We start from the raw sequence: 16115 nt of genomic DNA on the forward strand, positions 1-16115 counted from the left end.
GTAGCTTCTGACGAGTCATCAACGAAGTGTGTGGTCTGGCGTTGTCCTGGTGGAACACTACACCCTTCCTGTTGGCCAATTCTGGACGCTTCTAGTCGATCGCCTGCTTCAAGCGGTCCAGTTGTTCGCAGTAGATGGTACAATTAAGCGTCTGGCCATATGGGAGCAGCTCATAGTGGATGATTCCCTTCCAATCCCACTAAACACACAGCAAAACCTTCCTGGCCGTCAATCCCGGCTTGGCCACTGTTTGGGACGATTCACCGGCCTTCGACCACGACCGTTTTCGCTTGATATTGTCGTACGTGATCCATTTTTCGTCGCCAGTCACCATCCGCTTCAAGAATGGGTCGAGTTCGTTCCGTTTCAGCAGCATATCGCAGACGTTGATTCGGTCCAGAAGGTTTTTTTTGCGTCAAATCATGCGGCACCCAAACATCAAGCTTTTTTTGTATCCAGCCTTCTGCAGATGGTTTAAAATGGTTTGGTGACTAACTCCCATCTCCTGGGCGATGTCACGAGATGCCACATGCCGGTCTAACTCGATGTAGTCCATGATTTGATCGGTATTTGTCGTCACAGGTCTTCCGCCGGCTGGCTTATCCATGGTGTCGTTTTCGCCGGCTCTGAATCGTCGAAACCATTCCTCCTCGGTTCGAAGTGATAGAGTACCATCCCCCAAAACACCATTAATCTCACGGAACGTTTCTCTAGCGGATTTGCCTTTAACGAAGGAAAACTTTAAAATAGCGCGAATTTCGGCGTTAGTGAACTCCATGTTTACACGTCTATAACTGTTGAACGCAATATCCAAACTAATCATGCATAGCGTCGATTTGTAGATTATGTCAAGAGCTTTCAAATTATGTATAGTACAGATACGAGCTCTGTAGCGCTTTGTACATAGCCGCGAAATTCAAAAGACAAAAAGGCGGAAGGGAGATATTTGACAACCTATTATAACTCAGATCAGATATAATCAGAAAATGTTTACGGTTAAGCTATATTTAACACTTTATCTCTGTTGCAGTCTAGATATGAACCATATGTCATAAGTCTAGATATGTAGCTTAACGAGGTAGTAACTGAGAATTGTTGAACGTAACGTTGTCACAGTTCACGTGCCTCCAAACACTCTGTACTAAATTCCCGATTTCTTCATATAAATACATATAATAGCGACGATAAACAACGAACAGTAATTTCCTTTTTCAATAATTTTATTATCTACTTAAAAACAATACGTGACATACTAAAAATAGTAATTAGCAATTTTTTTTACTAAAGATGGATACCGGGTATACAATCTTATTAATCTGGTATATTTTGCACAGCGAACATAAGGTTTAGTGAAAAATACTGCCTAAAGAACATAGAAGCGACTTTCGACAATTATTCAGTCCATGCTTTGTGTTACAAATTAAAATTTGCTTATAAGTTGAAATTGTTAAGATACATTACGAATACATGCTTTTGCAAGGTAAACAATAATGTCTTATTTAATTGATTTATTCCTTAAACTATAGATTATCAACTTTTTACTATTAAATGTATGTTTTGAATATTTCAACTGAAATGTATAATAACTGAAATGTATAATAACTGAACGGCAATGAAAAATTACAATATAAACTTAAACAAGTACACAGATTAAACTTAACGAAAATTTTTATACTCACTTCAAATGAAGAAAACGATCAGACATGGCGCTGAAAACAAAATAATGGTTTTCGTTTTTAGTTTGAAGGAGGCCTAATATTTTGACCCCAATATTTAAATAGGTTACTAGACTACTACTTTTGTCATAAACACTAACAATGATCGAGTCCCTTTATAAAGTACTGATAATATGTTGATAAAGAGCAAAGGTTCCTAGACTTTATTCTCGTGTAGACTACTTTTAAAACTTAGCTGGTGTCGGTGGATTTTTCGCACGTACATTTCTATCATATTCCCAAAACTCGAAATTTAATTTGCTTTGCCCCCGAGTTTCAAGCACGTATCAACAATTTTAAAAAGTGGGAATTCATTGGGTAGTCAATTTTTTCCTAAATTGCCGGAAGCTTTTGGTATTCTTGGGCGAAAAACCGTACCGCCCGCAAGATCAATGAACTTGTGCCGACAGAAGTTAATTCGTGAGTTTTATATTATTTCTTATCTCGCTTATATCGGATTCTGAAGACCGAGTCCAAAGGAGCCGTAAAAGCCAGAAAGGCTAACAGGGTACTGCACCAATCGAATATAGCAGCACGAAGTTATTTCCGCAATAGTACGTTTGTACATGTACTATTTACGTTATATGCTATGTGAATGGCTTCGGATCATTGCTACGTAGCTAAATTCACGAAAAATTGAGTAATATCGATATAAATATGTTTTGATAACTATATTGAAATGATTATACAAATATACTTACTGCTTGATCGACTTCAACTTTATAGTGCGAACCGGTTTCGATATCAGTTCAAATTCAGTTTTGAAATTGAAATTAATAGATGACGCTGAAAACAACATATAATAATACCACGTAACTTTTTCATGTTTTTGAAAAAATACGTTAAATTAATATACCAAATAAAAACTCACTTCCCAAATGGTTATTTGGAAATCGCTTAAATTCGTTTAATGGTTCCTTAGACAGGTCTGGAAAAAAATGGGAGTCAGTCAAGTCATTCTCATTTTAATATAAAATATTAAAGTGAAAAAGTACCTTCTAAACTGCAACAGCAACTGTGGAAAGGGGAGCATTCGATTTCAGGCTTTAACTGTAAATTAAAATAAACAGTTTAATAAACTTACTGTTCCCCGAGTAACAGGTGTACGTAGACGATAAGTAACAAGAAAAAGTACTACGAACTAATTAACAAAATAACTAAGAATAAATTAATACCGAATTTGTACGCGGTGGAGGTAGATAGGTGATAGGTATAAAAGGGAAATATCTCTAATAACATGATAATGTACTTAGGCCTGTCAAGTTCGATTATCACCAAATTTATTAAACGGATTTTCATAGCAGCATTGGTAGGATCATTTAAAATTTTGCTAGGTAGAGAGAGTAGTCTAGTCGATGTTGACAATCCCCAACGCATTGCAAGGAGGAGGCCTTCTTAAACCTGCTTGTCAGCCCTGAGTGTCGTACCTGACCACTCTCCTTAAAGCTTGATGAAGCCGGCACCAGCACGGTGAATCCATGAAATGCTGAGAAGTGATTTCTCTTATCTAAATACAAGCTATTATAGCGACAAGATAACATGAGAAATAATGCAGTCTATACATTTTAGCTTAAGCGCTACAAAAGGTTTTGTGAACTACATTTTTTGTACATCTTTTAAATAAAGCTCCTTCCACCACTCTTTCTAATTGTAGTAAATGTCAACAATAACAAAAAATCTAAAACACGTTTTCATACGTGGCACATGCCACGTGTAGAGTCATTTTTTATAAAGTATGCAATTAACAAATTACGTATGAAGTTTTTTTTTTTTTGAAAGGTGAGCAACTCAAAATCTCGATTGCTTCCGATATGACTAAAAATCAAAGGGAATATGTTTTTTAGAAATTATAGAAACGGCCATTGTAAGTCGAAGTAGGAAGTCTTTAGTCTAAGCATATTTAGTATCACATTTGTCCTTCACCGTAGTTTTGTTCTAACTTTATTTTTTTCTTTTTTTATGTCACTGGTTTCAACCCTTTGCGATCGGCATATTTCTCTGACGGGAGTACCAGCCAGTCAGAGCAAATTTGGCTTTTTAGAGGTATTTCTCCTTTATAGGTTTGAAATATATTTAAATTTCTGAAATTGTCCACAGTGTGATATTTAGCAAAACAATCACAGATGTGAAGTCCTAGCTTCCTAGTAACAAGTATCACAGTACGTAATTGTTTCTCGTTTTCCTCCTTATAAGTTTTCCGTCAGAACATACTGCAATTTTTTTTTGGCTCATGAACAAACTATGTGAAGCTGTTTTCATTTTATTTTTTTATTTTAATTATGTTAAATGTCTACGAACGATATTGAAGGTTGCGGAGTAAAAACGGTGTTTGATGTCGGAAATTTCCTATTAATTCATTGACAAAAATTTCACTATATTTTTAGTGGCCTTTCGTTCTACTGTTGTCCTATTATTTATGCATTAATGACGCACATGTCCATGCCCCAAAAAATAATTTCTTCCACCATTTAAGGGATTTTCGAAGGAAACAATACGATGCTGCATATTAGTCTACAGGCACATGTTTTCACTATTTGATCTATCAATATATCCGTGACATATAATTTGAAAAAGTCCAACGGTCTTATGTTCTGAGATACTTGTGGCCCTACGATGCGTGTAGCAGTTTTGAACGTGAAACTAAATGGCAAATCGTCTTTTTCTGTTACGTCCTCCCATTCATCATTTTCACTTGAGCCCTTTTTTTGTTCCAAATGTTCTTCGTAATAATCTTAACTATTCTCCGTGTCACTGTCAATTAGTAGTAGTCAATTTCAAGTCGGTCAATTAGTAGTAATCGTAACTTTCACTGTTCATGTTTTCATTATGTACTTCAAATTCTAATTCATCATCACTTCTCTCATTATCTTTACAGTCATTCCCAAACTCCTCCATTTTAGGAAATTGCACCGTTTAAATTTAAAACAAATTTAAATTAAAAAAACAAATTTGGTGATATATAAAGTTCTTTTTATTTAAAATTAACAAGTGAGACACAGAGAGGTTAACTTTCTATTGATCTCAACTCTACTGATCCTATGACTTGCGAATGCCGTCATTGTAGCGGTAATACCGCAAAAAAATTTACTAACTAATTATAAATTACATAATTATTCCTAATATCTATCCACTACACCTATATTATAAAATAATAATCTCACCGGTCGTTGTATACTTACGTCAATTTTATGCTTTTCTTTAGTAATCATTTTCGTTTTAAAAGCTTCCCTGATAATGCGGAAAATTTAATGTTAAAATATTATTGTAATTTATATATTGTATTTTAAGAAAATTTAATGTCGATATGGACTAAAGTCAGGCGGAAAATAAATTTGTTTTTAAAAAAATCCGGTAAACCCAAATTAAAGATGATGAATAACTGTAACTCTTTTAATTGTTAATTTATTTTAATAACTTACTTCAATTAATATGATGATGTCGTCAGTACTCAAATTTTACAGGGAGATTATCAAAAAAAAAATAATGGTCGGAGGGGGACTGAATAGTGACCATGTTTTGACTTTAACATGACTTTACGGTGCAAGTGCCAAAATCGCTCCATCCATTCAATTCGCAACTACTCTATCGTAAAATTTCACTATTCATACAAAAATACTTACGGGCAGTCGATTTGATCAAACTCGGTATTACCTATAGAACAGTAGTATCTTAAACTGCGGGACATTCCATAGTCAGAAACAGAATTTGCTGAAAGTTCCAATTAAAAGACAATTAATTTAAAAAATATATAATGGAACGAATCCTTTAAATTGAAATATTCGAAAATCACGCCATATTCAGAGTTACGAAATATTTATCCAAGCTGGAAATAACGAATCTATATATTATGGAAAAAAAATGTGACTCACCTGTTCTGTTTGCTTTCATAATTGTCTTCAAGGAAAGCGAGGAGTTATTAGGCAGTAAGGAATAATAGTTATCAAACCATTTGTGAGTTAGTAAATTCCTCTGAATTAATTCTGTTGGAATTAGGAAAGAATGAGATAGTTCAAACGTTTTTACTATAATCCAGTAACTAGAATAAGTTCAACACGTTGACTGCCACAAGCGTTTTCAGTGAAATCCCCGTCAGGCCACGTGTACCGCTAGACGGAGTATATTGCGACATTTTAATAAAGCGAATCGCTTATTGTCGCAAGAGCAGCCCGCCGACCCCGTTTATTTCCATGGTATGATGCTCAGTCATTTATTTTCGATACTTCGCACTTGTTTCTTATTTCGGTATTATATAGGATCACTTTGACTCTTTGCCGAGTAACGAGCGGTATAACTGAAAACCTCTATCCTAATAATTCGTTGAAATGTCGAAAAGAAAAAGGGAAAACTTATTTGTTAGAGAGACGAGGCCACTAAGATGTGAATATTGGAAGATTTAGAGAGAGATTAAATGCAAAATTATTTAGGTAGTCTGATAGTACCAGAAATTCATGTTCTCGTCGAAGACACTATTATATCGCCTTTTGAAAAAATGACTCCGGGGGAACCATTAGACGCGCATGCAAAACAGTGTTATGCCGATAAAAGTTGTCGAATGAGCGATCAAAAACACGAGATGATGTAAAGAAAACAATTTATTGTCCGAGTTGTCCCAACCAACCCCAGCTTTTTATAGAATGTTTCAAAGTTTGGCATTCTACATAATTTTCTTAATAAACTATTTTCATATTACTTTTACAATAATAGTTTATACTAATGAATATCCCTATTATAAATTTAAATTTATATTAATAAATATGGTTTATATTAAATAATATTCAACAGTTTTGTTACTTATTCTGCAAAATATTCTTTCAAACACATACGAATGTCTGCGCAAGTAGTCAAATAAGCGACTGTCACCCGAATACGGGTGACGTGGCGGCAGTCAACGTGTGAATGTCATACACACCATCCTCAATATTTCAACCGTAAAACGTCCACAGCTGGACATAGCTCTCCCCACAGTTTTCCAATGGAACCGGTTGAATGCGAATGTCGTCTATGCACAGTTATGTCAGCGGTTACCTACGTTCTTCAATATATTTCGTTATTACTGATTCAATCTCGTAAAGCGAGATGAACGTTCCCATAATAACATTATAATATTTAAAATATCGATACAGAATGACTGTTTCGCAAGATACTTTAACCGCGGTCGGCTAGAATCGTTCCATAGATGGCTCTGCACCATTATAACATGAAACTGAACCGTCGTCCCCATGATTTAGTTATTTTTAGAAAAAGAAAAGGAGATATTACTTAATCAATAAATACTTATACATAGGCATAATCCTTTTAAAGAAATTATAATATTATCAACTATTATATGCATCTAAGAATTACTTTTTCCGTTTTCTGATGTCGTAGTTTTTTTTAAACTATCGCTATGATCATTTGTATCTTTATTCGTGCAATCATCGTCGAATGTTTTATTCATGCATTCCTTCTTATTTCTGTATTTCTTTTGTTTCATCTGCAAAAATAATATTAAAACGTATTCTTAAATTGTAATTTGAATAATTGCGCATATAAGTAACTCTCGTTGCTCTAACCTTGGATAAATTTACATCGATTGCGTTCGATTCTGACTGCAGCTTTAGTTTATGTAGGCTTTTTGTGGAAGTATTAGGAAATAGTTTTTTCCTTCGTAAATCCAATTGGCTTGATTTACTAAATTGACCTTTCATCCATTCATGTTGACCAATATAAGTGGATAATCTATAAATTCTAGCGGTTTCATCATCTTTCTCCTGGGTTTGTTTTTCACCTTCAATCGGTTTACTTAGATCATGTTTACTTTTGTCCTTTTTTCTACTTTTATGATTAGTAGTATTGGAACAATGCGATGATGTATTCTTTCTAAACATTCTTTTGAATATAGAACAAGGCGTGATACTAAAGTTTTTGTGACGACAAAAACATAATCTCCGTATATGCTTCATGCAGTAACAGGCACTTTTATTGTCTAGTTTATCCTCTTCCTCTTTATCTCCTTTCCCGGCCTCATTGCCTTCGTCTGGTTCATTCTTTTTCAAATTTTCGTTGTTATCTGGTTCTTTTTGAGGCGTCTTATTTGTTTTTTTACTACTAAATGATCGTTTAGAATTACTATCGCCGTTTTTACTCGATTTTCTAAAACATAGGTTTCTACAGTAATTGGAAACATTTTGAGGTACTGAGAAATTATGATCTAAACTACAAGAGCTAGTGTTACTTGCAAATATTCGAGTATTGTTTGTTTTTGAGTCTTTACTGCGGCAACGGAAAACGCTTTTGTAATTTTTCCTTAACCTTTTCGCATATTCATTACATACGATAAGTTTTGAAATTTTAAGAGAATTAGTTTTGAATTTAATGTCGTAATAACTTGAAAATGTGGATGAACTTATCTTATAACATGGAACAAATTTATCAGGAAATAGACTTCTGATAAATTGAGGTGTAATACTAGAAGGGACTCTCCTTCCCGTACATGAATTTGTAAGTTTTATTTCACGATATCTCATTTTACTTAATTTTCTCGTCCAATACTCTATTGATATTCTCCTTTGTTTGATCTTATTTATTTCCTTTACACCTGTGGTATTTTTTCTTCTGTATTTATAATTGTCTTCAGATTCAAAACTATAAGAATGTAACTTTTTCAATCCTCTTTTTCCAATATCTTCCTTAACGATACCAGAAAACAATCCCCATAACTGTATGCCTTTATTTTGATATAACACACAACCTATTCTTAATATGTCATAGTAGATTTTTTTGCAATAGTTGTTCATGTTAAGAAAATTGTTGTGAATATTATTATTGCAATTTTCTGAAGGTGCAGGTTTTAATTTAATTGTCATTAAATTATTCTTGTAGTTAAAACTGTTATAATGTCTAACTGTGACAGGTTTTTTGTGAAATCTAGAAGCTGAGGATAAACTTCCGTTATTATATTGCAAATTAGGCAGGTTTCTATCCGGATATTTATCTGTCGTTTTAAATACTGAACAATCTTCTTTAATGTCATTACATTTAGGTAATGTATTAAATCTTTCACAGATGTTTTCTCGTTTTTTGAAAATTTTTTGCTGGAAGAAAAAAATTCATATGTGCTTTTGAAAATAACTTTTTTGCTTTTTTATCAGATCCTTTTATAAAACTCACAAAAGTATTAAGTTAAACATAATTCAAAATGATTAGTAAAAAGTAGTGATATTGAAAAGAAAATTAAATCTTTCAATATGGTACTAACGATCTGCTGCGAAAACACATGATCATCATCAGGATCCAGTTTCTCATCATAGTCATGACATTCACTGTTGCTGTCATCAGAAGAACCTCTGTGAAAAAAAGATTAATTTGTTTCACTATAAGCATGCACAGAGCACAAATTTTACTGAAAATTTGTCTAGCTTTTATGTAACGTAATGTTTTCATAATATCTCTTAAAAGTTCGGTATTCCATACAGAATTTATTTATTAACAGTTGTTAGTTTATTGAAAAATCACAGCTTATCATTGTTATCGAAATAGAAAAGTGGCAGTGGGCAGGCTACGTAACGCGCAGAAAAGATGGCCGTTGTGGCTTTAAATATTCTGTAGTGGGTGGATTCTGTAGTGGTTGGTTATTGATCCGGCGATTATAGCGTAGGTGGTCCTCCCGTCCACAAGCAAAGCAAAGTTAGTAGTTAAATTGTCATTTATTAAAACAAAAAAATAAACAAATTTTACTGTAATTCCAGGGACGTTTTCTACTGACTTTCGATGGTGGCTTTTATGATTTAACAGCTTTAGCTAAGCTTTGTGAAGAAACGTTCTGAAATCGCAGTAGTTATGTATATTAATCGTTATAAATAGCATCCGTGAGTGTAAATAATAGGTAGTACAAATGTAACGTACTTTTCCAAACTAACGTCGCTTAGATCGCCGTAGTCGACGGGGTTCAAACAGATTGTACAAAGCAATCCCAAGTCATTAAAACATTGATTACAGTAGACCCCTGGGCAATTATTGGTGTCGCACCTGAAACCAAAGCCAGCTATTACATACATTAATAACCTTATTAAATTATATGGGAATTAATAGCACTAAATGTATATCTATACAAAGGTAATCTTTTTAAACACACTTTGTATGAAACACAAAAAAAAATTAGCAGAGCATAAAAATACCAACACATAAGGTAAGAAAAACATTGTACTGAAATAAATTACACATTTTAATGCATTTTTTCAATCACTTGAAAATCTCTGGCAGAGACCTTTTATATAGGGTTATGTTTTTCTATTGCTACTTTTATTCAAATTTTTCTTATTAATTCCTTATTTTTTTATCTACGTGATCAATATCTATTTACAATAATTTGAATGCTATTTTTTTAAGGTTGCTTATTACTATATATTTTTCTTTTTGTATTAATATTTTTGTATTAATATTCAAATTTACTGTCTTATGTAAGTTATTTATTTTCCATCACAATATCTGTAGCGTTTGATAGTTATTGGTAAACCTACCTGAGATAACTTAAACATTTCGCGAATCAAGCCCCGAGAATATTTCAAAATTATATACACACCATAACAGACATAGCGTCAACTGTATAAAGGTAAACATCCTCACCCTTATTACGACCGAAAATAGAAGACTGCAAAATGAATATTCAACTTTCCTTTAATATTGTAACTGTAATCATTTATGTATTAAACTATTTTACTATAGAAGGTAAAATAATCTTTACTCAAACTAAGCATTTTATTACATTAATATGTTATATATTTAAATTACTTACAAACTAAACTCACTAGTACATGAACAAAAAGGTTTTAAACATTTTCTTTAAAATTTATGAGCAAAAATGTGTTCGTACCTGAGAAGCTTTGAATCCGGGCTATTGGGTTTCTCCGCTGTTCCACAGACCAAACAGTTGGGATCTTTTGGTAGCGTTCCCAATAAGTATCGTAGCCACCAGCAGCTAAACCAAAACCAAACGTAATTTGTTATATTTTTACCCACTACTATTTGTTCACTAACATTTATTAAGCTTAAGTTTTTTTTATAATTCCTCTGATCTATCAATGACGTTAAAGAATATTTTTCTAGAGAAGAAAATTTCCTCTACTACTGTTCCGATTGTTCCTTATTTTTCGTTCTGTGAAAGTAAGCGTCACCACCGCGAGAACAAATAAATAACATTAATAAATAAAATCACTCACGGTAAACAGGAGTCCAACCATTGCGCGAATGTAAACTCTCCTCTTTTCAAATATTTATAATCCTTGTGCAACTTCCGTCTTGCATATTTCATGAAGCCGCCTTGAATAGTATTTAATTTACATAGTTAAGATATTAGATTTTTAGAAAAGACAAATAACTGTGTAGAACAAATGATTAATTGGACAGAGATCTTAGATTGTTCTCGAAAGATTTCGAAGTACCTTAGTAATCAATTTATTTAGAGAAAAAGAGTAACTTATGTCAATACGTTCATACATACACAAATTCTTATATATACACATGTGTCTCCATCAGGTTTACTGTAATATTATTTAGCAACTAATTTCGATTTCGGAACGTCGTTAGATTAGGACGTTTTAGAAATTATTAGAAACATAGTACTAGAGTTCTAAAATTAAAAATTTCCGGAGCTCTATTATATAAAGTCAACAGTGTACGAAAAAAATACTGAAATATGTATAGCACATTATACATTGTAGGTAGCGGCCGCCTCGGCGCACGGTGAAATGATAAAAGGAATTGGGGCGTGTAACTCCCTTGCATGATGTTGAATATTCAGAATAGAATAATTTCGCAGTGAAAATAAAAAGTCGACGTTTTTACACTGTATAATTATGATTACTTGAACAAAAAAGGTACATAGTTCTTACCAGGTGGTTGGAGTAGAGATAAAGATCATATCTACGTCTATAAAGATGACAGAAACGGACTTCCGGTATATTATTTTGATTATAAAAAAATATAACTTCAGTTAAAAACAACAATTAATCTTTTTTATTGTAGCCGATACTTTATATTTTCTTTTGAACCGGATATCCTTTTTTAATATTTATTGATTACATGCATTATTAACATTTACGGTCTCATCAGAGCCGGAATGAATTTGTATCTGTTTTTTTACTACAGATTATTTACCTCTGCTCCTTAAAATATGATTATAGAGCCAAAACGCTCTCGCCTTGGCGCGCTCGGGTCTGTAGTGACCCATTATAACATGGCTCAGTCTAAGTCCGTAGGGTTCAAAGAGAGCGAAGAACCACAGGAGGAAAATTAGCACTCCTATGGAAATAATAACACATTAACCTCTTCAATACAGCTACCAATCATTATCTTATTATTATGACGCAGCGTGGGTAGATCCACCACTAGGTAAAGCGATTTTTTTGTCTTAACTTTGCACTGCTGGCCCAAAGTGGCATTTGCAGATTCCATGGGTGCGAGGGGATAGGGCACTGCTTTAAGGTAGCGAAGGTCGAGAAAGCCTCTGCGCGGACCGCTACATACTACGACTGCACCAGATTGAGTAGACGCTTAGGTTATCACTCGTCTATAATATCTGTGTCATGGCGGCCGAGGAGGCCGAACCTGGTCTCTTGTTATAATTTGGCAATTCTTTTTTATAAAATATTTGTTAGTATTCGAAACAGCTCTTAACTGAAAGAACTTGAGAGTTTGAGGTAAATATATATTAACTTACCAATTTGAGTGTATCGGTATAAATCAGGTGGGTACGGATTAGGAAGACAAGACACTGTCGATGAAGGCGGCGTTGATAGTGGAAGCGTCAGAAAACTAATCAGTGAACGCAGCATGTCTGCCACCGGTCCCGACCCAGCCACCTTTACGCCTGCGTCAGTTGGTCCAGCTACAAGAGAACGACGGAGATTAACCATACATTTTAATTAACAATTATTGTTAGTATTTACGGTCTTAATTCTACAATAGTGATTTTAGTCAAACTTTATTTCCATATCATCATAACACGTGTGAACATGAGGAGTATCCCATACGCTGTGGACTGTACACAAAACAAAGCCGTACACGAATCAGAAGAAAAAAAAATTATATATAAATGATAATATATACGTGTGTAAATATAAATATATTTCAACATGGACGTTACCTATTACGATTACTAAAAAAATCAATCATATTTTAAACTCTTACAGGCGATATATCTCCAGATAAGACAGGTTAACATAATTATACATGACAATCTGATCTATGCACATGGTAATATCAACAAGTTCAAAAAAGAAGTACATCAGATTTGCATCAGAAATTAAGAAAAGTTTCCTGCCTTTCTCTTGACTTCACAGAATTAGTAACAATTTTGTAGGCAACTGTATACGTTATACACGCCCTTTTAATGTCTTTAAATTATCTACTAATAAACATAAGGTCATTAAATAAAAAAATCTTAAAAATAAATTGCTATAACTACTGCTTTAAGAGTATTGTAAAAGTGACCACGAAATACAATTCGTTTGAGTTTGTTGCAGGCTCTACACAGTACAAAGCGCTTTTGGTACACTCGTAGCGTTAAACGAGGATGCCTCAGTTCAGTCTGATTATAGTTTCTCTCATCACATTGGACTCTTTTCAATTTTCTCATGACGTACACAAGTGGTCACTTTGAATAATTTTATTGTAATAATAATATAAATAAATATATAAAATGAATAATTAATGTATAAAAGACGACAAAAATTGAGATACACTTTCACTTTGAGCTTTTTAAATTTGAATTTATTTCTAGATTCCGGGATAGCCATCTTAAGTTTGACAATTTTCTATCACCCCGGTCGCTGTTCATTTTATAAATATTAGATTAGTTTTTGTACACAAAACATGCTTCTGATATTATTTTTATCTAACTGTGGTAGTTAATTAAAAATAAAAAAAGTCTTCTTCAATAAATGACTTTCACGGTACTTGTTAATATCGCCAGAAAACTTTAAATGCAGGCCTGCTTCAAAGCGATCCTATTGGAAACCTAAGGGGTAAGTCTATATACCACAGTGAATGTCCAACGGCTGAAATGATGAAATTAAAAATTTCATAGGCTCACGTTGTAAAGGCGTTTGAAATCTCCAGTTGTAGCGTATTGTCATCAACACCCAGTACAGGCTGTAGTCTGCCGCCATGTGGATAAGCAACTTGAATGTCGTGATCACCATGTGTACAACGGAGCGTGTAAGATGCACTCTCTCCGACGCTAGCAGTCTAAATGATGTTGTCTTAAAGTAAAAAAAGGAATAAATCTTTATCACTGAGCACGAAAATTCCTGTCTGTGAAATAATTAACGAGGCTAGATGAAATCTAAAATAAAAAATCTTGTAGGCAACTGTATTATAAATTGATGAATGATTCGTAGTTGATCAGGTACTAGGTTGTCTAGAAAGCGGTTAAGCAGAGATTTGTGTTCGAAGGTGTTAAAGGTTGTACCTCGCTTCTAAGGGGTTCTGATGCAAATCTTTAACCCTTCTTTGCATGAATTTTACTATTTTTTTTAAATAAATCTGGGTGATGTAATTAATGCTCTAGATTAAAGGAAAAATATTTAAAAAAATCCTAGTGTGAATAAAAATATGTATTATGTAAAAAACAATATGATGGAAATTTACATCATCATGCAGTTTCACATATTTAGCCCGGTACTAAATAAATAAAAAAAGTTGTTTACTTAGTCTTCTTTATTCTTAGTGATAATTCAAAAAACAATAATTATTTTATTTAAGCACCAATTGACGCCACATTTATTACACGAAATTGTAGAATAGCCTTTACATTTGGGAAATTTGCACCGGGGTGACCCACCTACTTTTGGTCAATGTTCAGCACCATCTTTTCTTATGTCTTTTGGAGGTGGTGGAGCTGGAAAACCTTTTCTTTTTTTGATTATAATTCTTCTTCTAGTACACTGGTACCAGGACGCCCTCTTTTAGCTGCTTTGGTGGTTCCTTTGTTGCATAGCACAAAGGACAATTCATTTCTGAATTGGCCCATTGTAAGCAGACTCTTTTTAGGTTCATCACTTTCTTGAGCATTTTTTTTATAAACAATCAAAGAGTTTATAATAGCAAGATCAAATAGAAGGAAAAAATACGCAAATACCACTTTTTAGACCCCATTTTTATATGATTTCTGCCCAAAAAGCTATCCATGAGATCTACTCCTCCCATATGTTTATTGTATTCTTGGACAATAACCGCACAAGTAATATCAGTATGTATACCAGTATGATCTTGTGCTAGGAAATTTGATTACTGGCATGTTTAATAATATACCAAAGAACTTATACAAATCATATTCTGTAAATGATATAGATGAACTGGGATTACTCTGTTTTTTATATAAATTTGTCTCCTTTAGTAATGTTTTGATAAAATCTTCAGTGATAAAATGGTTAAAACATTGATATGGAGTTTGTAGGTGTGATAGACCACCTGAAGCAGCAGAACTCCCCAAGAAAGTAATTTTATCTGTGTCACACACCAGATTCCTTTTTTTCCAAATCAAGTTTCTTTTGTCAAATGAAAAACTGGATGAAGACTGCAAATTAGATGAATTTGATGTGTGAGAGGGTTCTTGATCGTCTGGTTTTACAAGAGGAGGTTCAACGTCAGCAGTTTCATCCACATCGTCATTCTCCTCCTGTAACACTTATAATTTCATCAGCATCGTGGTTTTCATCATCGGAATCTTGGTCATTAAGGCCATCTTCTGAGAGCCAACCGCCTTATAACTTACAAAGATAATCTGCAATATCTCTTTCATTCAAGTTTCCCCAAAAAACAACATAAAATAAACATTTACAAAAAAAATTTCCCATACATTACAAGTGAAGTTACTGCATAATGATGTAAATTTCTATCACAACGTTTTGAGAAATTCATTTATAGTGTTTTGATATAAATTGTACATAAAATAACAAAAACATGAAAACAAACCTTTTTTCCACTCATTTTCATTTTTTATTGTATTTTATATCTCCGTTTATTTCCATAAAACAATTTAAAATCTCGCTCCTTTCTTTCAGTCTCAACAAACAGCAGAATAACAAGTTCTAGGTCTGGTAATTCACAGTGACCTTTGCTATTTTTCACCAACCGCGTTTTGTTGTACGCAATAGTCGCTTAAAAAGTTGCGAGCAACAACAAATTTACGTTACAAGGGTTTTGAGTATCTTTTTTTGTTGACTAAATGTTATGATGGAAATTTCCATCACCATGCAAAGAAGGGTTAAGGGCCACCTATGTCTGTATCTGTAAATGCCTTAGGTCTAAAATGATGATGATGATGATAAAGGGTTGGAGTGTTTATAATTTAAAGCGAATCTGACATATATAAACTAAAGAGAATTAAGACTTTCTCTAGGAGATGGTCTTAACCATCAC

The 16115-nt window shown here is 33.5% G+C and overlaps 1 protein-coding gene across 1 annotated transcript in view; it reads right to left on the minus strand.

The window, feature by feature from the left end:
• The window catches only part of LOC137925827 (uncharacterized), a 40635-nt gene that overhangs the window by 18452 nt on the left and 6068 nt on the right, over positions 1 to 16115 (minus strand). The window contains exons 7-16 of the mRNA XM_068769286.1: positions 13786 to 13954; positions 12412 to 12579; positions 11850 to 11993; positions 10913 to 11012; positions 10567 to 10671; positions 9600 to 9722; positions 8953 to 9040; positions 7059 to 7188; positions 5585 to 5695; positions 5336 to 5423 (exon numbers count right to left, since the gene is read on the minus strand). Coding sequence (XP_068625387.1) covers positions 5336 to 5423; positions 5585 to 5695; positions 7059 to 7188; positions 8953 to 9040; positions 9600 to 9722; positions 10567 to 10671; positions 10913 to 11012; positions 11850 to 11993; positions 12412 to 12579; positions 13786 to 13954 — 1226 coding nt within the window. The remainder of the gene's footprint in view (positions 1 to 5335; positions 5424 to 5584; positions 5696 to 7058; positions 7189 to 8952; positions 9041 to 9599; positions 9723 to 10566; positions 10672 to 10912; positions 11013 to 11849; positions 11994 to 12411; positions 12580 to 13785; positions 13955 to 16115) is intronic.

Source organism: Battus philenor, unplaced genomic scaffold (assembly GCF_028537555.1).
Source record: "Battus philenor isolate CCGP_79_NKW_IND1 unplaced genomic scaffold, ilBatPhil1.0.hap1 SCAF_28, whole genome shotgun sequence".
NCBI lineage: Eukaryota > Metazoa > Arthropoda > Insecta > Lepidoptera > Papilionidae > Battus > Battus philenor.